This window comes from Pseudonaja textilis, chromosome 5, assembly GCF_049901715.1.
Source record: "Pseudonaja textilis isolate UNSWEBS1 chromosome 5, rPseTex1.2, whole genome shotgun sequence".
Classification (NCBI taxonomy): domain Eukaryota; kingdom Metazoa; phylum Chordata; class Lepidosauria; order Squamata; family Elapidae; genus Pseudonaja; species Pseudonaja textilis.
This window is the reverse complement of record NC_141994.1, coordinates 17,998,275-18,020,562: the sequence shown is the minus strand read 5'-3', so window position 1 is coordinate 18,020,562 and position 22,288 is coordinate 17,998,275. Positions and strand designations below refer to the sequence as shown.

Sequence of the window (22,288 nt, the reverse complement as noted above, 5' to 3'; positions counted from 1 at the left end):
AAACACAACCTTGATACAGCCCTCAATGAAATCAAGTTTGACAGACTGCTCCACTCTTCCTTCTTCTCTTCTCCATCACCTGAGCCAGCCAGATGGGAATTGTTTTACAATCCAACCATCATTTTTGAAGGCTGATCAACTATCATTTTCCCAATCTAGTTACTAAATCACCAAAGAAAAGGTGGTTGGACAGGCTTGGTCCTTTTGATGCAGTATTTCCAAACCAGGAATACCTTGAAGAAAGGTATCAAAAGACCGATCGTGTGTTTCTGAGAAGCTGAGCACCATATGACCCTTCATACCAAGTGGTGTCAGAGCCAACATTTTATTATATATTATTTTTCAAACCCCAGGCGGTTTGTTTTAGAAGGAACATCGCAGGGTGCTTTTCTTTTACAGAAAGGCAAAACATTCTCAATGTTTTTCTAGGACTTTGATCTTACGGCCTAACCATTTGTTTGTTTACACTCCATTTTTATATCATTTTTTAAAATGATTTGGCATTTTATACATTACATTTTACATCAAACTTTATAAATTCCTGCTCTGTAGCACAGAGTGTTGTATTCTTAGATAGAATACACCAGCTTTAAGTGGCAAAACGGGGCATAATTTAGCCAATTTGATGAGGTAATTATGGGAGTTGGGAGTCCACACAGTTGCCAAGTTTGAAAAACACTGGTTTATTGAATGTCCCTGTTTAATTGCTTTTCCTGTTTTTATAGTATTTCATATGATGACAGCTGTTATTCAGCTTGCAGTCTTTTGACACAAGATGTGTTGAATTCTTAGCCATGAAAGCTAGCTGGATGACTTTAGCCAGTTATTCTCTCTCTCAGCCCAACCCACCTCACAGGACTGTTGTTATGGAGGAAATATGAGGAGGAAGGTCTGTTGAATATGTTCACTAACTTGAGTTGTTTGTAAAAATAATAACTATGTAGAATATCAACAAACAAGCAGACAAACAAATAACATCTTTTCAACCAATTAAAAAAATGAAGCTTGTGTCAACATTTGCAAGTGAAAAAGCTGGCTCATTTCTGTTTTTTAATAAGAGCCAGTAGCAAGATTTATTTGTTTGTTTATTGACTGACCAATGGAATGGTAATGAATCTGGCAAGGCTTGGTTTTTATTCAGGAACAGTCATGAAGGGGAGATAGAGTCATTTCAGCTCATATTTCTCTTCTGAGATCCTAACTGTGGGATACTGTGAGGTTGATTTAAATAACCCATCACCTGACATGGTCTTTGAATGTCCTGGTTCAGTAGTGGGATTCAAAAATTTTTACTACCGGTTCTGTGGGAATGGCTTGGTGGGCATGGCAGGGGAAGGATACTGTAAAATCTCCATTCCCTCCCCACCCCAGTAACCTGCTTTCCAGCTCCATTCTCCTGTGCAGGGCAACGAAAGGAGACCCAGCCGATCAGCTGGGACTCAGTGGGAGGCAGAGAATAGATGGGGGCGGGGCCAGTCAGAGGCGGTATTTGCCGGTTCTCCAAATTACTCAAAATTTACACTACCAGCTCTCCAGAACTGGTCAGAACCTGCTGAATACCACCTCTGTCCTGGTTGTATTCAGAGGTGTGCACAGAACATAATCAAGATGGAGGCCACCACAAATGTGATTGAAGTGGTGCAGCATACATAAGAAATATGTGGCGCTTCAAGTGCATCAGTGGTGGGATTCAAATTTTTTTACTATCGGTTCTGTGGGCATGACTTGGTAGGTGTGGCAGGGGAAGGATACTGTAAAATCTCCATTCCCTCCCCATTCCAGGGGAAGGATGCTGCAAAATCCCATTCTCTCCCCACCCCACTAACCTGCTTTCCAGCTCCATTCTCCTGTGCAGGGCAACCAAAGAAGACCAAGCCAATCAGCTGGGACTCAGTGGGAGGCAGTGAATAGATGGGGGCGGGGCCAGTCAGAGGTGGTATTTGCCGGTTCTCCAAACTACTCAAAATTTCCGCTACCGGTTCTCCAGAACTGGTCAGAACCTGCTGAATATCCCCTCTGAAGTGCACCATTGGCATCCCAGTTTGTGGGTGCATTTGCATTTTTGTGAACTCATCTCCAAATCATTTGGCAAGATCAACATGGTTGTCCCTGGTTTCTTTCTTAATTTTTTTTAAGTTCCCAGATTGTATCACGGTCTTTCTTTTTATTCCTGTTTGCTAGCCTCTTACATGTTTTGTTTTCTCAAAAGGGAGATCATTCCAGGAACGCTTTTCCTTGCTGAATGAAGATTGCTGAAAATGAAACAGGAAGAATTGTATTGCTGTGCCTACATTCTTGCGGTCAACATTGATACGAATGGGTTACTTGCTTATATTTTGAAGTATAATTCTGCCTTTGTTCTCCTCTTTCTTTGTGAGCACATGTGAGCAGACAGGAACTAAAATCACCATCGTTGTGTGTTTGGCTTAGATAAAAGTATCTTCAGGCTGTTTGCCATCCTACACTTCAGATTCTTCAACCTCTCGTTGCCAAGGAGTTTCCTCAGGGATATTTTCAAGCATGAGTGTGGCCTCCAAGCCCTACTAACAAAGAATTTAGCAGCCGTCTGTCCTCTGTAAAATGTCTTAGAGAATAATTTGCAAAAAAAAAATTGACAAAAAAAGAAAGAAAGAAAGAAAGAAAGAGAGAGAGAGAGAGAGAGAAAGAAAGAAAGAAAGAAAGAAAGAAAGAAAGAAAGAAAGAAAGAAAGAAAGAAAGAAAGAAAGAAAGAAAGAAAGAAACCTCAGTACTGCTGATCCATAGCCGGCATCCTTGAGTTTTCTTATTCCTCCTACCTAAACTCTTCCATAAGCATCAGATCTCCATGTTGTAAGTTTTCTCACCCTATTCTGCTTCACTGGCTGTTCTTGTCAAAATAAGATACTCATTAGCTAATCACACCATTAAAACATACCAGGAAAAAAAAGAAGCAAAAATTTGCTGCTTTTAGCCAAGGCTACTTATTAGTTATTCCTTAACTAACAAAACCTTCAATTCCCATAGAACCACCTTGTAAAAAAAGAGAGAGAACAAAAGGCTGTATGATTTTTAACGTATTCTCACAATATGATGGAAAAGTATTTTTCTATTTTAAGTTATGAATACATGTTTTGAAAGCCCAGTTAAGATAATTAATACGTTAAAAAAAAGGCCAGGACTTCAGCTGCATAGCTGTAACTGCCATCAACTTTCTTTTTTCCTGCAGGAAAGTCTGCATTATATGTATTTATAGTGATCTGCAGGTTTTGTGTTATTACATGTGTTGCCAAATTATATATTAAGTCATTGTAGGCAGATCAGGAAAAAGCTATACACAAAAATTGTAGTGTTAATAATACAAATAGAGGTAGTATTTGGATCCACAAAGCCGGTATGATTTGTAAACTTCACAATGGCCATATGAAAGCCATTGTACTTGGATTTCATTTAAGTAGTTAAGGATGTATATGTGGAAAAAAATATTTCTAGCTAAAGAACCCAGCTGGAAAGCAATTTTTCTAATCAGATAACTTTGAAACAGATTTTCTCTTTTCCCCTAGACAAGGGCAAGATCTGTTGCAGTTATGGATGGATTAGTGTTCATCAGAATTCAGATTTAATTTTTCAGTTGAAGAGCTTGCATGTCTTTAATTTAAGACAGGATTCTCAGTTTAATTTCATTTCTGAAGTATTAACATTCAAAGGATTCATACCATAAGTGGCATGAGTTTTATTATAGCCAAATGAAATACTTGCTTAAACAAAATATACTTGACATTTCTTCTCTTACCAAATGATCAGTATGTATGTTTTCTTTTAAAAAGCTGTTCACACTGAAAAGCCAAATTCCACTCTAATTTCTAAATATGTTGTAGAAATAACTGCCCACAATGAAGATATCATCTAGTATTTTCTGGTTAAATCTTATTTGAACACATACAGTATTATTAGACATTTTCAAAACCTGAAGTACATTTAAGGAATTGAGGATGTTATCCATTATACTGATGCCTTTTTGTTATTATTACAAAATCTGTTCCAAATTTTGGCAAAGCACTTCAGTTGCAGGGTATAATTTGAAGTTACTCCTCATTTGTGGATAGGTGGTTTTTCTTACCAATTCTGAGGTCAGGAGTGGGACAGTGGAAGGAACGATGTACTCATGTTGGCAATACCTTATCTGTCCAGCTTTGGGATTCATGTGGAATATGCCTCATCATTAAACACAGGGATAAAAGTGACTTTTATTGGACAACCATTCTCTCTATAAATAGTGTTACAGTCTTTGAAATATCCTTCCTGATGTCCATCAGAAGATGATTTGTGTCTTAAACTAGCTTTAATTATGTTTTCTGCTATTTATCTGTTTTACTCACATATAGATTTTTATAGATTATTGTTTTACATATATTAGCTTTTTAAAATGTTTTTTTTTAATTTTGCATAATTTTAAAAATTATTGTTTTTATCCCACCTTCCATAGAGCAGAGTAGAGTAGAGTAGAGTGGAGTGGAGTGGAGTGGAGTGGAGTGGAGTGGAATGGAATGGAATGGAATAGAATAGAATAGAATAGAATAGAATAGAATAGAATAGAATAGAATAGAATAAACAGAGTTGGAAGGGACATTGGAGGTCTTCTAATCCAACCCCCTGCTTAGGCAGGAAATCCTACACTACTTCAGACAAATGGTTCTTCAATCTACTTCCAGTGTTGGAGCATTTACAACTTCTGGAGGCAAATTGTTCCACTGATTAATTGTTCTGTCAGGAAATGTCTCCTTAGTTCTAGGATGCTTCTCTCCTTGATCAGTTTCCACCCATTGCTTCTTGTCCTGCCCTCAGGTGCTTTGGAGAATAGCTTGACTCCCTCTTCTTTGGGGCAGCCCCTGAGATATTGGAACACTGCTATCATGTCTCCCCTAATCCTTCTTTTCATCAAACTAGCCATACCCAATTCCTGCAACCCTTCTTTATATGTTTTAGCCTCCAGTCCCCTAATCATCTTTATTGCTCTTCTCTGCACTCTTTCTGGAGTCTCAACATCTTTACATCGTGGCGACCAAAACTGGATGCATTATGCTGGCTTATGTCTTTAATTAAGATTTGAGTAACTAATGCATATGTCCAATCAACCTTAAGGTGAGTCCTGTAGATCAGGCTCTGCTGCCATCAATCTTCCTTACTGATCAACTCAGCCATTGAAGCTGGAGTATGGTATGAACCAAAAAGAAAGTACAGATAATGTGCCCAAAAGAGTGAGTCCAAGTTCATGGGCATCCCATTGCTAGCAACTATAAATACCCTTCTTTGATTGTGTAATTTATTGGAATGTATAATTATTTTAAATCAAACATGGCCTTGATGCATATCAACATTTTCTTCTTGTAGGCAAGCATGTGTTTTTTTAAAAAAATCTTTTTTTTTTTTTGGCATACAGTTCTATGAAGGCAGAGCTCAGGAAACTTTCAATCGGCCACTATTCTTAGAACATCAAGGCAAAGTTGTTGGCAAATGTAAAATAATATATTAAAACTATATTTATTTTCTAGGAATGTATTATTTTCAATGTATTTTTCCTATTTAATCTAGCAAAGAAGAAAGGGGGGGAAATGGTTGTAACTTGATTATGAGTAACCTCAAGATGTAATAATGTTCCTATCCTCAGTCAAATGCTTTCTAAGTCAAGCAGATGTACATATTAAAATAAATAAGCAAGCATGTAATTTGCAAGTTAAAAAACCTAATGGAATAAGTGAGAAGAGATTTTCCTCCATAAAGAGACCTTTCCCTGTAAACTGGCTTTCCCCAGACTAACGTTCTCTAGAGGTATTGGGATAAACCCTCCTAGAATTCCCAGACAATTACAGAAATTTACATTTTAAATGACAGAAATTGTTTAAAATTGAAAAGCAGAAAGGTTATGCATTATTATTTCAGAGGGTCAGAAGGATCTAGAACGGGGGTCTACAAACTTGGCAAAACCCATGCTGCCTGGGAAATTCTGGGAGTTGAAGTCCACCAGTCTTAAAACTGCTATGTTTGAAGACCCCTGATATAGAAGTTCAACTTGGTTTGGATTTGCAGAAAAGGCTTTCCAAGTTCAATCTGTTAAAAATGTGTTTTGTAGTTTCAGGATCCTTCCAAACCAAATTGTTTCACGGGTAAAGAAGATTATAATTTGCCCTGTATAGATTTTTAGATTGGGTTCATTTCTTCCGGAACACGATTTCACTGGTGAAAATCCACAGAATAATGATCCCCTGAATGCCTCTAAGACTCTCCTCTAGATCAGTCTACTTAAAAATGCAGCAATTTCACTCCCAGAATTCCCTAGCCAGTAGGCTGGAGAATTCTGAAAGAGCTGAAATCCACACATGTTCAAGTTGTCAAAGTTGAGAAATACTTATCTAGATATCTCCTATTTCTTCTAGTTAGGAAGGGTCAAAAACTACTTTAAAAGAAAATGCTGCAGATTATTTTTTTAACGTTGCAATCAAAATGGCATATTATCATGAAAAAAAGTTAAATACGTGTAAAACTTGTGTGTTGATAGGCATTTCAACAATTATGGCCTTGAACTGGAAGCCTTGTGATGGAGTTGTTCTAGCCCCTTTTCTAGGAAACTTCAGGAACTATTAGCGAGAAAGAGCACGAACTTTTAGCTGAGACATTTCCTCACCCTTCAAAAAATAATATATCATTGGGATAGAGGTAAGTCAAGAGACTTAAACTTCTGGAAAAGTTTGGAAAACAGATATGTGGTCAACCTGAAGAAGCCTACTGCTTCATTAGGAACTGGGTGAATTAAAAGGGACTCCATATCTGGCCAGAATAGTGTTTACACTATTGGGCGAGGATATCCCCACAGAATATAATAACAAAAATTTTATGTGCAGAAATGAATAAATTAACATTTGAAATTAAAGAAAACACTGAATATTTTGAGGTATGGGATCTGTTTTATCAATGGTTAAATGAGAGAAACAGGAGTTAGAACCTTAAAAACTACAAGAGAAAAATTAATTTTAATATTAGGGTTGATCACTGTAACTTATTAATTTTAATTAATTTTGATTAGTACTAATAATTAATATGTATCAATATTATGAGGAAAAAGCACTGTTATTATAACATTATTATTAGAGAACACGATTGTTATTGCTATGATGAATATTACTCAAAAAAATTGTAACCAGACAGTTTATATGGATTTTGAACATATTGCTCTTTCTATTTATATTAATAAAAAAATAAAAATATTTTTTAAATAAAAGGGACTCCATGTTTATATTATTTTTTTCATGTTTTCTTGAACATCAACCATTCTCCTACCACCTGTTTCTTGACTTAAGGCCATAACCTGACAGCAAAATTGACCCAGACAGGTTAAGAAATGTCTGCACTTCCCATATTCACACTACTTAGCCATTCCTCTAAAATTACTCATTTCCCATTTGTGAAAGCTTTCTGCTTCTGTATATTGACAAGAATCATTTGATTAAGTTGATCATCCATGGATGTTTAAAGCCCCCAAAAGAGCCGTCTTACCTTTTTAATTTACGAGAAATTGTATTTATGTATCTGGGGTCTCAATATCAAGCTAAAACTTCTTTGGCATCTCACATATACAGCTGCCATACTTCACACAGGTGCGGCAATAAATTTCTACTCTTAATACTCAAATCTGCATTCATTAATCAGCTGACAGCAGAAATAGTAAGATAAGTTGTTTTATTGCAGAAAAGAAGGAAGTCATATATACGTGTGGGCTTCCAGTACTTTAAACAAAGCATGTTCCACACCTAAAATTTCAAGGGAGATTAATTTTTAAAGAAAACCAAAGGAGTCCCTTATGTGAGCTGAAGATTCTGTGTCCTCTTTGAGGAGCAAACCTCCTGGCAGGTAATGTTAATACCGCCAACAAGCCACAATCTTCTTGAATTGAGATACATACTTCAGTCTGACTGCAGCATTAGAAAGAGACTATACTTTTTGTATTGTATGCTGAAGATCCTGGGCACTAAAAGGCTCAGTTTTTTACCATTCTCATCCCTTGTTGTCCAATGTCCCTTTAATGACACTCTCAAATTTAAAAGAAACCAAAACACACAGCCAGGTAAAACAAGGGCCTGAAATTATTACTAAACAATCCCCTGGACTTACTACTGTTGGTCATTGGAATTAGGGGATCTGAAATATTACTAAACAATCCCCTGGACTTACTACTGTTGGTAATTGGAATTAGCGGGCCCAATGCCGGTAAGAAGAAACCCCATTAGCTGGAGTTAGTTTTGACTCCAGATGACAAGATGATTGTTAAAAAATTTCTACAATTTAAAAAAGAAATCATAGCCAAGTAAAACGATCGAGGAGGTGGAAGCATCAAAGACAGCAAGACTCAGATCTGCAAAATCCAGTCTCAAGCACTTAACAAAATAGCTGAGATTAAAACTCACTGAGAGGTTAAAGCCACCAGATGCAAAAAAAACCCCATACTGTATATACAACATAATATTAACTACTGTGAATTTACAGGCATTGATATCCTACTTCTATTTTAGATAGTTTGCTATTTGTCCTGCAGTTAAGCTAGAAACCAGATTACATCCTTGGAAAAGAAGGCTACATGGTCCTTTTTCTCCACATCTTCCCCCCACAACCATGAATACAGAGCTCCCAGATACAGTAGAACCTCGGGTCACGACCGTAATTTGTTCTGTAACTTCAGTCACAACCTGATTTGGTCGTGACCAGAACCAAGACTAACTGAGCATGCACTTACAAAAAAAATGGCATGGAAGGGGAAATCAGTGCAGAAGGGGAAATTGGCCGCGGCCATGTTTGATCGCCACCCAAGTATTTGTTCATGACCAGATTCAAAAATGATGTGAATATTTTGGTCGGAACCCGATTTGGTCATGGTCAGAAGCATTCGTGACCAGAGATTCCACGGTAATATGTGGTGGAGTTTCACTTTGACGCTCTCTTCTCTTCATTAAATAGATCATCAGAACCAATATTCTGAAACAAAGATGTGCACGTTGACAACATTACGGTGTGAGACAACCCCTCCGACAACGTAGTTCATCTCCAACTTCAGGGTGGCATAGAAAGGTCCAATGATGGGCTTCACTTGTCGAACGACCCCTGTGAGTGGAGAAACAGCAACAACAGCAGCAATAATTAACATTTTTAATTGCGGTGACATGATGAGCATTGCTTTGCTTCCTTTTGCTAGATCATCCCTAAACAATGATTCTGAGAAGCTGCTGTTCCATTGCTCTGGTTTTTGGTTTATGGAAAGCTACAAACTCTTTTTCACTTTCAGGATCCATTAAGACTTCTAGATGAGGTCATTGAGAAAACCACTTCTCTGCGTCTCTAGGAAGCAGGAAATTTACACCTGGACTGATGGTGTACCCAGTAAAAATGGTCATATATGTATAAAATGGCTCAGAAAATAGGATTTTGAGGGTATGCATGTCACCTTATTTGTATATGATTTTTTTAGATCATAGTATGTTCAAGAGTGTTTCAGCAGAAATATTCAGTAAAAAATATTTAGATATGAAACAATACTTGGATATTTTAATTGGGATAAAAATGATTGTGGTTTATGAGTAACAGGAATCTAAAGTTTATCTTATTCCCCAGTTAACTAGCATCACATAGTTAACCTTGGATGATCTCAAAAGCTAAACAAAGCTGGACTAGATTACTCCTTAAATAGGAGACCACTTGGAAATCCAAAGGGTTGCAAACTTGTGGGAAAACATCTTCCAAGAATGCAACAGGACAGAAGACCCTTCGTGTGTTGTGAAGGCAATTGAACTGACTTGACTTGAGGGAGTCTTTCTTTGCCAAATATGCTGTGGTTCGCCAGCAGCCTGTGCAGACGGCAGTGGAATCGGACAGTGGGGAAGAATGGGGACCAGTCCGGGAGTCTGGGGAGGACTCGGATGAGGGTCCTGTGTCCGATGCAGAGATGGAGCCAGGACCATCTGGGAGTTGTGTGCTGACTCCGGAGCCTTCGGAGTCTGGCAGCAGCGAGGCAGAGGAACAAGGGGAGCCTGTTCTCAGTGTATGTGTGCACAGAGCTGCCAGAAGGCGAGAGCAGCTGGGAAAAAAGGGGCGACTTGGGAGGAAGTTTTGGAGGTGATTGCCCCTCTCATAAGGTATAAAAGACATGCAACGGTAAAGAAACCTTTGTAGGAAGCAAAGTTGTTCATTCTGTTCAGATTAATCCTTGGAGCTCTGTGTAGACTTTGTACTTTGGTTTGGTTTTTTTATAGTTCATTTGGCACTTTTGTTCCTGGCAGCACTTCAAAGGAGAGAAAGGTGGGTGCTTATCCCGAGGGACTGTTTGGGACTCATTATAGGCTGGGAATGAACATAATTCCTAGCGCTGAAATAAAATAAGAGTTGTTTTAACTAAGCGTGTGCTTAATTACGGTCTCAGGAAGCCTTGGTCAGAACATAATATCCGAGCAACTTCTCAGTTTATGCTGCAGGTTTCTTAATGCTATTTTATTTCTGTGATGTCACATTTGTGATGGTCATAGCCTGACAATTCTCTCTCTCTCCTAATAAATATTTGATGGACCACTTAATTCACATTGAGAATGTGCAGAAATGAAAAGGCCAGCAGAGTGCAGGCAGAGAAAGAGCCACTAATTTCATAATAAAGATTCCTCCCTCCCTCCCTCTTTCTCTTTCTCTCCAGTTTATTCATTCTGCTAAGCGACTATATTTACAGGACTCTTACAACTGTAAAAACAAGGAAACAATACAAGGTGAAGGTGCCTGTGACTGACATTATAGAATCATAGAATAGATTAGGGAAGAATAGAAAGGGATCTTGGAGAATCTCAACCCCAGCCCTCTGCCCAGTGCACGGATCCCCCTAACATCCCAGATAAATGGCTATCCAGTCCTTTCTTGAAAACTCCAATGATTGAGTCCCCACAACTTCAGGAAACAGGCTGTTCTATGAATTAAGACCTCTCACAGTCAGGCAAGTCCTCCTAATTTCAACTTTGGATCTCCTCCCATAAAGCTTCTATCCATTGCTTCATGTTTTACCCTCAAGTCTTAAGGAGAAAAAAAATCTGCTTCCCCGACAACCCCTCATGTTTCGGAAAACTGCTGTCCCCTCTTTCATGACATTAATACGATTATTGCTATTATTGTTGTTACTCCAAATCCAATTAATTAGGACAGCGTCCAAGCACACCATAAACAGGTCTCTGTGGTTGGGCAGAGATATCCAGAAAGTTCTGATCTCTGTGTTCCCCTTTCTCTAGCTAAACCTCTCCGTCTTCTTCCCCATCAGAACCTCTGAGTCCCACAAAAAAAAAAAAAAAGGTTATCAAATTGGGTGGATCACACAGGTGGCCTGCTTTATGACTGCTATGACCTACAACCAGGAGTGGGATTCAAAAATCCCAGCAACCGGTTCGCTGCCCAGTTGCTGGGTGGGTGTGGCCATGATGGGAGTGGCCTACCAGAACTTCCAGGAGGGCCGTTTTTTGCCTTCCCAAGGGTCCGGAGGCTTCCTTTGGGTGCCTGGGAAGGCAAAAATGGCCTCCTCCGGGCTCTGAAGGCCCTCTGGAAGCTGGAAACAGGCCCGTTTCTGGACTTCCGGAAGGCCAGTTTTCCCCCCTCCTAGAGCCTCCATGCAGACCCTGCACTTACCTGCATCAAAAATGGGCCATGTGAAAACTCCTGGGAGAGGAGAGGAGGGGTGGGCAGGGCTGGCTGGTCGGTTCAAATACCGGTTCGGTGAACCAGATGCAAATTTAACATCCGGTTTACCTGAACTGGTCTGAACTGGTTAGAATCCCACCCCTGCCTACAACTGTAATGGACAGAAGGCATTGCTGTCCTAAATCAAGGCCTACCTGCAGATCCTTTAAACACAGGTGTGTCTCTGGGTATGGCCAAAAAAATCAAAATGGCAGCCAAGTCGTTGTAATAGAAGTGCCACCTATTATTTCTTTTTATATGTGCTGCATTAAAAAAAAACCCTCAACAGGACAACTAAGACAAAGCCAGACAAGATATAATTGGGAGGGAGATTTTTTAAAAGCCAAGACTGTGCTTTCTATTAACTCAGGGCAACTGTATCAAAGTTTTACTTTGCAGGAATTAGTGGCCTTGCCTGAATACAGGTGGCATTAGAGAATTAGGCAGAGCTAAGCGGGGGAAAAGCCTTCTAATACTGCAAGCTTTAATAAAACCTTTTTGTACAGGCAGGAAATGAATTCTTCCCTGACAGCTGGTAACGAGAGAGAGAGAGAGAGAGAGAGAGAGATTCTAGTTGAAAATCTGTAAAAGGATTTAAAGAGAACAAGTGGAGGTTTTACTTCTGTTTACCCTAAAAATCGTCCTCTTTGGCTCACTTAGTTTGCTACACCAAACTAATATACAAGGTGGGCTGCAGTCAGCTCAACTCTTGGTCCACCCATATCCCCTTATCGTAATTTCTGGGTGCCGAGAAACCCACCCAGCCTTTGTCTTGGTCCACAGCTTCACCCTCCCCCCACCCCCGGCCTGCTTTTGCAGCCTCTAGATCCCTCAACACAGGCCCCAAAACTTCCCATTGCTTTCTGGCAATTTCAGAAGGTGGCCTGTGGTTGACCTGCATTTCTAAATTCACACCTGGAAGAGAAGGCCCTGTTAGATAAGCCAGTTCCGGTCACCTACCGCCTCCTGGTGGTGAAAACTTACAAGGCAATAATGTTGACTCTTCAAACATCTTTAACGGGGCCCACTGCAAGTGGGTGGCCCCTGGCTTCAGCTGCTGGAGTTTTTGGGAAGCAAGGAAAGGCTTCCTCTAATCTCTGAAGTGAGCCTTCAAGCTGCAAGGAGGCCGTTGGATAAGAAGATAGTCTTTGTGTATAAACACACACACACACTCTCTCTCTCTCTCTCTCTCTCCAAAGAGCGATCAGAAAAGGGTTTGAAACACCTGCTTTCACACAGAAGCTTTCTTTTATACTGCTTACTTCTCTCTTTTATAGCTGACTTTCGGTTCCTAATTCCGATTCTGAATCACGTGGGGGCTCCGGACTCCATTTAATACAGCTCACACATGCCATGTGCCTTCCTATATGTGCACGCAGGGATGTTCACGGGGGATGACTAAAAAAGGAATAGCAAGATGGTAGCCGTGACGATGTCAACAAACCTCAGCTGGGTTTTCACGTGTCTTGCACATAATTGTCTCATGCTGGCTACCATCTTGATTCTTCTTCTTTTTTTTTTTTTTTGTCCACACCCAGTGGACATGCTGGGCAGGTGTCCGGAGCTGGACTGAGGTCTGCTGACCTGGTTCTATGTCTTTTTTTCTGCTTGGCAGATTCACTTGGGCGTCCAGGCACAGCAAAGGGATTGGGCTCCAATTGTACATGCACTGCTGCAGGTGGGCTTTTGGACCCACCCACCCCGCCCCCACAGGCATCCCCACCTGTGTGGAAATATATTTTAGTAGTTTCACCTATTAAATGGAGTATTCTATTAAATGCCAGTGCTTTTTATTAAAAAAAATATGCTTTTTTAATTTTTGCTGGATTGATGCTTTCTGTCTTTTGAAGCATACAATTGTTTCCCGGTTAAGCTGCCCAGTTGTTTCAAGTCTTTTACTGACTCCGGTAATCCCTTGAATTGGGGTGGAGTCGGGGCCACTGAATGGAGCTGAGTGTTTACTGGCCGGATGCCCTTGCTGTCACCAATGTGGAGTTTTTTTTTCAGCAGATATTTGCACATTGTGTCCAGAGACAGAAATATCTGCCACTACCTAGGATCAAACTCATACTCCTGATTATGAGAGCTCCATCTCTAAGTCACTGCACCACTCCCAAATTTTACAGAAATGGTGTGCGTGTGTGTGTTATGTATGTCTGTGTATTATAACTTATCAATCAAGAGCCATACTCCAGTGTTATCTGCAAGCAAAGGGAGTCACATGTGATAAAAAGTGACTTGATTTTTCACAAGTTTGAATTTGGAAGTAAAGTTCTAAAGTCACATCAATAGTATGCTATGTTCACCTTCTTTTATCACCTATATTGTACCAACCGGTGTTTCTCAAAACTTTAGCAAATTTAAGACAGATGGATTTCAGTTCCCAGCATGCTAGCTAGGGAATCCTGGTTGTTGAAGTCCATGCATCTTAAAGCATGTTGGCTGGGGATTTTTAGGAGGTGAAGTCCATCTAGTGTAAAGTTCTCAGGGTTGAGAAACACTGTCTGACAGTGATAGCAATCAACCAATGGAACAGAAGTTGCCTTCAGAAGTTGTGGGAGCTTCACCACTGGAAGCTTTCAAGAAAACGCTGGACTGACATCTGTCAGAAATGGTGTAGGGTCTCCTGCTTGGGCAGGGGGTTAGACTAGATTACCTACAAGGTGCCTTCCAACTCTGTTATTCTGTTCTTCTGCTAACTCTACAGGCTATAAAGAAGGGTGGGGGGGATGTCAGTCTGTCATTGACATGACATCTTGGAAATGTGGAGAGGGGCAAGAAGATAGTTAGAGTGCCACAGGAAGATGGCAACACACAATTTACATAAAAACATGTGCTCTTATACATAGCCCCCTAAAATATGCAGTCTTTCTCCCTGCCTGAGTTTATAATGACCAACCTCTGGGTTGCCTATGTATATATTGATTGTCATTCCTGATTTCATCATTTCTAGGTTAGCAAAACCACTCTTTGCAGAAAATCATCATGCAGACCTTTAATTTCCCAACAGCTCTTCTTTAAAACCCCAAAGCTTAGAAGCCTGCATGGACATGTTTCCCCTTTGGCACCAAGTAACCACTTCTGCGGGAGGAATTTTTGAAATAAATTGGAATGAGCATGACCACAGTGCCATCTTCAGGCCAAGCTGTAAGACGGGTTCTAAAATTACGCATGGATAAGGATGGTTTGTTTCCCTTGTCCAAAATTTCTCAACTTTAGCAACTCTTGTAAGATGTAATGACTTCAAGTCCCAGAAGCCATGCTGGTTAGGGAATTCTGGGAGTTGAAGTCAGTACCTCCTGGAATTGCTAAGGTTGGGAAACACTCCTTAGTGCCCATCACTCAGCATGTTTTATTTTTGTTTTAATTCTATAAGGAACTTCAAACTACACAAGGACACCTAGATTCTGCACATTGCTGGTCCTACTCTCCAATCCAATGATGGGAGGAAATCTCTAATTATTCTTTTTTATTTCTTAAGTCAGAATGCTCCAAGGTCCCTTCCAGCTCAGTTCTATTCAAGAAACCAAATTCTGTTTTTTCCCCCTTCTTCTCTCTCTTTTGCCTATTTTTTTTAGAGCTCTACCCTCAGCTTATATGTCCGAAAGGTGCTTTTTTGTTTTCAAAACAAAACTGACAACTGGATAAAAACATAGTTCAGTTGCCTTTTGAAGGAAAAAAAAATAGCACCTTTGGGGCAAGCATGATCTAGATGACTGAGAACCTCCATAGACCCTCAGCCTGTATGCTCTTTTCAGGTGTTCGGAAGTGAAACACAATCTTTTGAGCCATGGATTCTAGTGCGACATATGCTAGCAGTTTCAAAACATGTTCTGAGGAAACTCTAGCTTTCCTCTGAAACATCTCACCCACTGGTGAAAGAGAAAAGCAAAGCCTTGTGCACTTCGCACATTGTTCACTATTACCACCCTTCCTTCTACAAGCCACAAGAATGAACTGGGGACCTTTCTGGGGTAAAGGATGAAAATGGATAGATGGGTAGATGAATGGATGGGTAGATGGATGGATGGATGGATGGAAGGATGGGTAGATGAATGGATGGATGGATGGGTGGGTGGGTGGAAGGATGGATAGATGGATGGATGGATGAATGGATAGATGAATGGATGGATGGATGGATGGATAGATGAATGGATGGATGGATGGATGGATGGATGGATGGATGGATGGATGGATGGATGGATGGATGGATGGATGGATGGATGGATGGATGGGTAGATGAATGGATGGATGGATGGATGGATGGATGGATGGATGGATGGATGGATGGATGGATGGATGGATGGATGGATGGATGGATGGATGGATGGATGGATGGATGGATGGATGGATGGATGGATGGGTGGATGAATGGATGGATGGAAGGATGGGTAGATGAATGGATGGATGGATGGATGGATGGAAGGATGGATAGATGAATGGATGGGTGGGTAGGTGGGTGAATGGATGGATGGGTGGGTGGGTGGGTGGAAGGATGGATAGATGAATGGATGGATGGAAGGATGGGTAGATGAATGGATGGGTAGGTGGGTGGGTGGATGAATGAATGAATGAATGGGTGGGTGGATAGGTGGATGCTGGAATATCATATCAAAACCATTGGGTTCAATGGTAAAAGCTACAACCCAAAAGAGGAATGCCTTACCCACAGTCATGCCATCTGCATAGCGCTTGATAATGTCAAAGGAATCCCGTAAATTTCCTTCAGTTATATCAAATATGATGTCAGCCTCATTGGTCGCATATGCTGGTGTGATGGCGCGAAGGAAAATGATCTCTGAGGAGAGAGAGAATATGAGGGTCACCTGGAGACAGCAGCAGTGGGAAATAACTGCCCCAAAGACTGGTGTTATCTATTTAACCAGTTGGCAATTGGAGCAATTTAGTTAAAGAAAATAACAATAGGATAGGACATTGGCACTACTTGTTTGGGGAAAAGGAAAAGCATTTTTCCCCCAGATTGTGTTTTACTGTACTTTATTAATTTATTTGATTCTTTTTGTTTGTATTGTTTTTTATTTTTATTTTAAATAAGGTTTTACATTGTGTAAGCTACCTCTATTTGCCATGGGCAAATAGGCGGCAATATAAATTAATTAAATAAATAAAATAAATTTTCTCCCTGACTAGAATATTTGTAACTTGATCCCACAAGGAACCTAAGATTTCAGAATCTCAGTCTGGAACCTAATCAGTAGCCATGCCCAGGTAAGCTAAAAGGAAGGAATATTTTAGGAATTACTTTTTTGGGTCACTGATAGGATAGAGGTTCCTTGTAATAACATAGGACTTTCCTCCATCTTGTGCTTTCTAGAGATCTTGGACTATAAAGACTTCCAATCCTAACCAGTGTGCTCAACAGTCTTATTGGGTAGGAAGGAATCCAAGATACCTAAAACCATCATCATTTCCAACATTATCACCCCATAATAGGTGATGTTCCTCTGGATAATTTTATAAAGCAAGGAAACGCATTACCTTCTGGTCTTGAAAATTCTCGGAAAGTGGGCAGAGAGATGACGGTGTGGGAAATTGTGTGAACAGGGTCTAAGATACAGTTGGCATCACTTGGTCGACAGGATTTAATGCAGCGAATGGTATCTGTTTTCTCATGTCTGATTCTAATGGAAAAGGAAAGACATACAAATTAAGACCAGAAACAAATGTCCCAGTGTATCCATGGAGTAGAGTTAATGGTTGTTGTGATGTGATCAAAACTCTATCTGGTTTTTATGTGGGTTGCAAACCATCTATTGAGCACATCTTCTGGACAGTCCTGCAAATCATCTGTATGGCAAAAATCGAAGATTGTTGCTCAGCAGTGAAATTAAGATTTTGATCTCACTGTGTTATCAACTTATGGAAATGTGTTCAGGCCTTAGACTCTGATCTAGCTATTTGGGAAATTCATTCATGAAATGAATGCAGTCTGAAAAGAGTCTAGGGTACATCCTGCTACAAACTGTTTCCAACAAGGGCAGCAAATCCATAAACATTTTGGAGATGCATTTAAAGTTTTTAGTTACAGCAAAGTCTAGAACAAACCTGCCCTATGATAGCTGTAAAATAACGAACCTTCCTTTAGTAATTCTGTCATTAAGCCATGGGTAACAAGGACATTAAAGGAAGAAAAATAGGAGAAAATTGCTATTTATTTGTTAAACTTGTTTGTTGATGACATGATCCCAACTATCAAATCCTGGATATTTCTGCAAAACATAATTGCAGAGGAATCAGTTTTAGTAGTGATTTTTAGAAGTTAAACTTTAGTCAGCTAAAGTTTTTTTGCATATCCATTTCTGTACAGATCACAGAAAAAAATAGCTAATAAATTAAATATACTAGTGGCATAAAAATATTACAACATTTGGCAGCTTGATGTTGCTATAATTATTCTTGGAAACTAAACTGTCTGGAAAAAAGATATGAAAAAATGGCACAAGAAATATTTGAATACACTAGTTCAAATTGTGGTTGTTAAACTAACAGCAGTTTCAAAATTAAATTTCATATTCCAAGTTTTTTACCAATTGAAATTTCAAAGAAAAAAAGATTTTTTTAGTTTTAATGCTAAAAAAAAAAAATCAAGGGTCAACAGGAATTTTTTTTACAGGTTATATGTCAGGGAATATAAAGGATCCCTCTTTTAAACTATATCATCTCATTTGGGAAACATGACCCACTCAAACTATAAGACACATCTGATATATGGATTCAGAGAGAAGACGTACAGGAATTAGACGGAAACATATATTTGTTTTTCCAAAAGAATCATATAAAAGCATGCAGTGTAAAGAAAATACAAGTAATCCTCAACTTAAGCGAGTTGTGTCTGATTTTGCAATGTTTTGTATCATGGTTGTTAAGGGAAACACCTCACTTGTTATGTGAATCATGTGGTTATTAAGTGAACCTGGTTTTCTCCATTGGCTTTGCTTCTTAGAAGCTGACTAAGCACGTGACCTCAGGAACCTGAAACTTATCATTGTTCTGACCCAAACCTGTTTCCAAGAGAGCAAACCCAAGACAAAGGCAGCAGCCCAACATTTTACTGTTTCGTCTATGAATTTGTTTCTTCACAGATAAAAAGCTGCTTCCAACTAATTAGCTCCAACAAGAAAAAGCCTTGCCAAGTTTTTGCAAGACTGCCAAGACCAACAGATAAGAAATAGTTTACAACACAAGAGTCTTCAAATACCAACTGTAATGTCCATGAGGCTGAGTTTCAAAACATCTTTGCCTTCTGCAAAGGTTTGTTTCATAGCTGGCTTTTATCTTCTTGAGGGAGCCTTACTCCCAATTCGCCCGTGCTATTGTAACTGCTCTTTCCTGTGAGCAATCCTGCACACACATGTACTTGGCATAGGCTTCTCGGGAACCTCCTCATCGCTGCTGCCAGCCCCCACAATCTCTGAAGGCAGCATTCCGCTTCCTAATGGTCCTGGCCCCTCATCTGAGTCCTCACTCTCCTCAGCCATCTGCACCTGATGTTGGCTAACCACAATGATCATCAATGCACCCTGATTGCCTAATTTTGGTCATATAATTGTTGGGAGGCTGTGACAGTTATAAATGCAAGGATTGTTATAAGTCACTTTTTTTTCTCAGTGCATTGGTAACTTTGGTCACTAACTGAATGGTTGCAAGTTGAGGTTTACCTTTTTATTAAAATTATGTTTCAGGTTTGGAGGAAGATAAGTCCAAAATTGATAAAAGAGCACCTCTCCTTTAGCCCTTCGATGAAGCCTCCTGATTTTAATGATCCATTTGAACGTTGTAGAGAGTATGGTTTATAATGCACAGAATAAGAATTTTGTAACAACAATTTCTTATGAAATTGTTAACTAACCAGGATAGGGTTAACCAACCCTCAGTCTCCTGGTGCAAATCCCCCCCTCCCAGTGAAAGGATGGTGATTTCCTTGCTCCCATCACCAAGGAAAGTAAGACATTGGAGGCTGGGCTTATTAAAATTCAATATATTGTGTCATAACAGCCAACATTTCACACCTGAGGTGGCAGAGGCAATACATCCCATTGACTCCTCAGAAGTAATTTACAATTAAAGCCCATTTGCACCCCAAAAATAATAAATAAAAAATATAAGAAGGGGAAGGATTGAGAATACTTTTGTGCAGGCAATCTGAAAAAGACTAAGCTAAAGCTGGATTAACCCCTTAGTTACTTACTTACTGTACTTACTTCTCTCCTTGCCTCCCAGAGGTGGTATTCAGCAGGTTCTGACCAGTTCTGGAGAACCGGTAGTGGAAATTTTGAGTAGTTCAGAGAACCCGCAAATACCATCACTGACTGCAGATTTTGCAGTATTTTTCCCCTGCCACGCCCCCCAAGCCACGCCCACAGAACTGGTAATAAAAAATATTGAATCCCACCACTGTTCCCTCCTTCCTTCTCCTCTTTCCCATCTCTTTCCTTCCTTCCTCCCTTCCATTTTTCAGCCTGTTTTTTTGGCCGTTTTCTGGGCCATTTTGGGGGTTGTTTCTGGCAGTTTTGGGGGCCTTTTCCAGCTATTTTCAGGCCATTTTGGGGCTATTTTGGGGGCATTTTTGGCTGGTTTATGGGCCATTTTCAGACTGTTTTCTGGGGCATTTTTCTCTGGAAAAATGCCCCCAAACACCCCTAAAACAGCCCGAAAAAAGCCCAGAGAGTGGCTGAAAAACGGTCAGGGCCAGGATTAGCCGGTTCAGCAAACTGGGCAGACCGGTTCATACCAGCTGAATCCCACCTCTTCTTAAAACCATTTTTCACACTTACCTTTGTAGCATCCCGATGATCATGTGATCAAAACTCAGATGCTTGGCAACTGGTTCATATTTATGACTGTTGCTGCGTCCTGGGATCATGGGATCCCCTTTTGCAACCTTCTGACAAGCAAAATCAATGGAGAAGCCAGATTCCCCTTAACAACCGTGGTTCTAACTTATCAGCTGCAGTGATTCACTTAACAACTGTAGCAAGAAAGGTTGCAAAATGGGGCAAAACTCACTTAGCAAAGGTCTCGCTTAACAACAGGTATTTTGGGCTCAATTGTGGGCCGTAAGTTGAGGACTTCCTGTATTGATTCTCTGGCCTTTTGCAATTTGACCTCCCCTAAGTCTGCAGTGCCATTCCCTTTCACGCAGCCCCTTGGAATTAAGTTCTGCAAGCACAGCGGTTCTTACTTCTGAAGAAACAAGCTTCAGCTTGGGTTGTACAGCTTTCTCTTGTGTTGCCCTCTCCATATCTTTCCCCTTGGAGAAGAGAAACGGGTGAGCCCAAAATGTTGCTTCGGACCCAGTTGCCCCAATGGTAGGAAGAACAGTCAGACTATTGAGATCTCTGAGAGGAGGTGCAGATTGTTTTGATTGCTTGTTTTAAAGTTAATCAAGTGTTTATGAAACTGATGCCCACTTTTCCATCATTTTCTTGACTATTGTCAGCCCCACAAAGTAGATCCGAGTAGGCAAACAATTCCGCGGGAAAATTAAAGTCATTTTTTAATTGAAATCGTCTATAACAACCAGTCTCTTGCAAGTGGCGATAGTGTGGTGGAATGTAATCTGGATTCCCAGGAGAAAAAGACTGCATTGCATAGGGAAAAGAGAACGTGAAGTACATAGTGTTGGATTTGAAAGAGAGCTAAGAAGAGCTCCTACCCCTCCACAAACTTCTGGACAATGAGATATTCAAGTTAGCTAAGATCAAATTATGGAATTCCAATCATCACCTTAAAAATCATGGTGTTTAGTCAAAGGTGCTTTTTCAACTGGACTTTCTGTTTGTTTTTTTTTTAAGAGGTTTTTGCTTCTCATCCAAGAAGCTTCTTCAGCTCTGAGGAAGGTTCTTGGATAAGAAGTGAAACGTCTTCAAAGAAAAGAAAAACAATAACTAGTTTGCCTCTTGAAAAAGCACCGTTGGATCAGCAGCAGATACAGATTAACAGAGTTGGAAGGGACCTTGTAGGTCACCTAGTCCAACTCACCGCCCAAGCAGGGAACCCAACACCAATCCAGTCTCTTCTTGAAAGCTTCCAGCGATGAAGCTCCCACCACTTCACAGTTTGAAGACAAACTGTTCCATTTGTTCATTATCAGAAAATTTCTCCTTATGTATATTCAGGTTGAATCTTTCCTTGTTCAGTTTCCATCCATTCTTCCTTGTCTGGCCTTCAGGTGCTTTAGAAAATAGCTTGACCCCCTCCTCCTCTCTGTGGCAGCCCCTCAAATATTGGAAGACCGCTATCCTGTCTCCCCTTGTCCTTCTCTTCCCTAGACTAACCATGCCCTGTTCCTGCAATCGTTCTTCATATCTTTTAGTCTCCAGTCCCCAATCATAATAATCATAAAAGGGACCAAAATGCATAAGATAAACTCCTCTTATGTTGAGGCTGCCATCTTGATTTTTATTTATTTTTTGACCAGGAGATACTGCGGTTTGAAAGCGAACGTTGATGGATTTACATGCAAAACTTCCCTAAGTGGAGAAAGGGCAAGTAACCTGCCACATTAAAAAGCATTGAAGGAAAACAGTGATCAGTCTGAATG

At 40.1% G+C, this 22,288-nt stretch overlaps 1 protein-coding gene across 1 annotated transcript in view; it reads right to left on the bottom strand.

Annotated features, from left to right (window-relative positions):
- Positions 1–7,693: 7,693 nt before the first annotated feature.
- Positions 7,694–22,288, bottom strand: part of FBLN1 (fibulin 1) — a 57,437-nt gene continuing 42,842 nt past the window's right edge. Inside the window, exons 15-17 of the mRNA XM_026702451.2 lie at positions 17,224–17,366; positions 16,391–16,522; positions 7,694–9,126 (exon numbers count right to left, since the gene is read on the bottom strand). Of these exons, the coding sequence (XP_026558236.1) occupies positions 8,987–9,126; positions 16,391–16,522; positions 17,224–17,366 (415 nt within the window). The 3' untranslated portion in view covers positions 7,694–8,986. The remainder of the gene's footprint in view (positions 9,127–16,390; positions 16,523–17,223; positions 17,367–22,288) is intronic.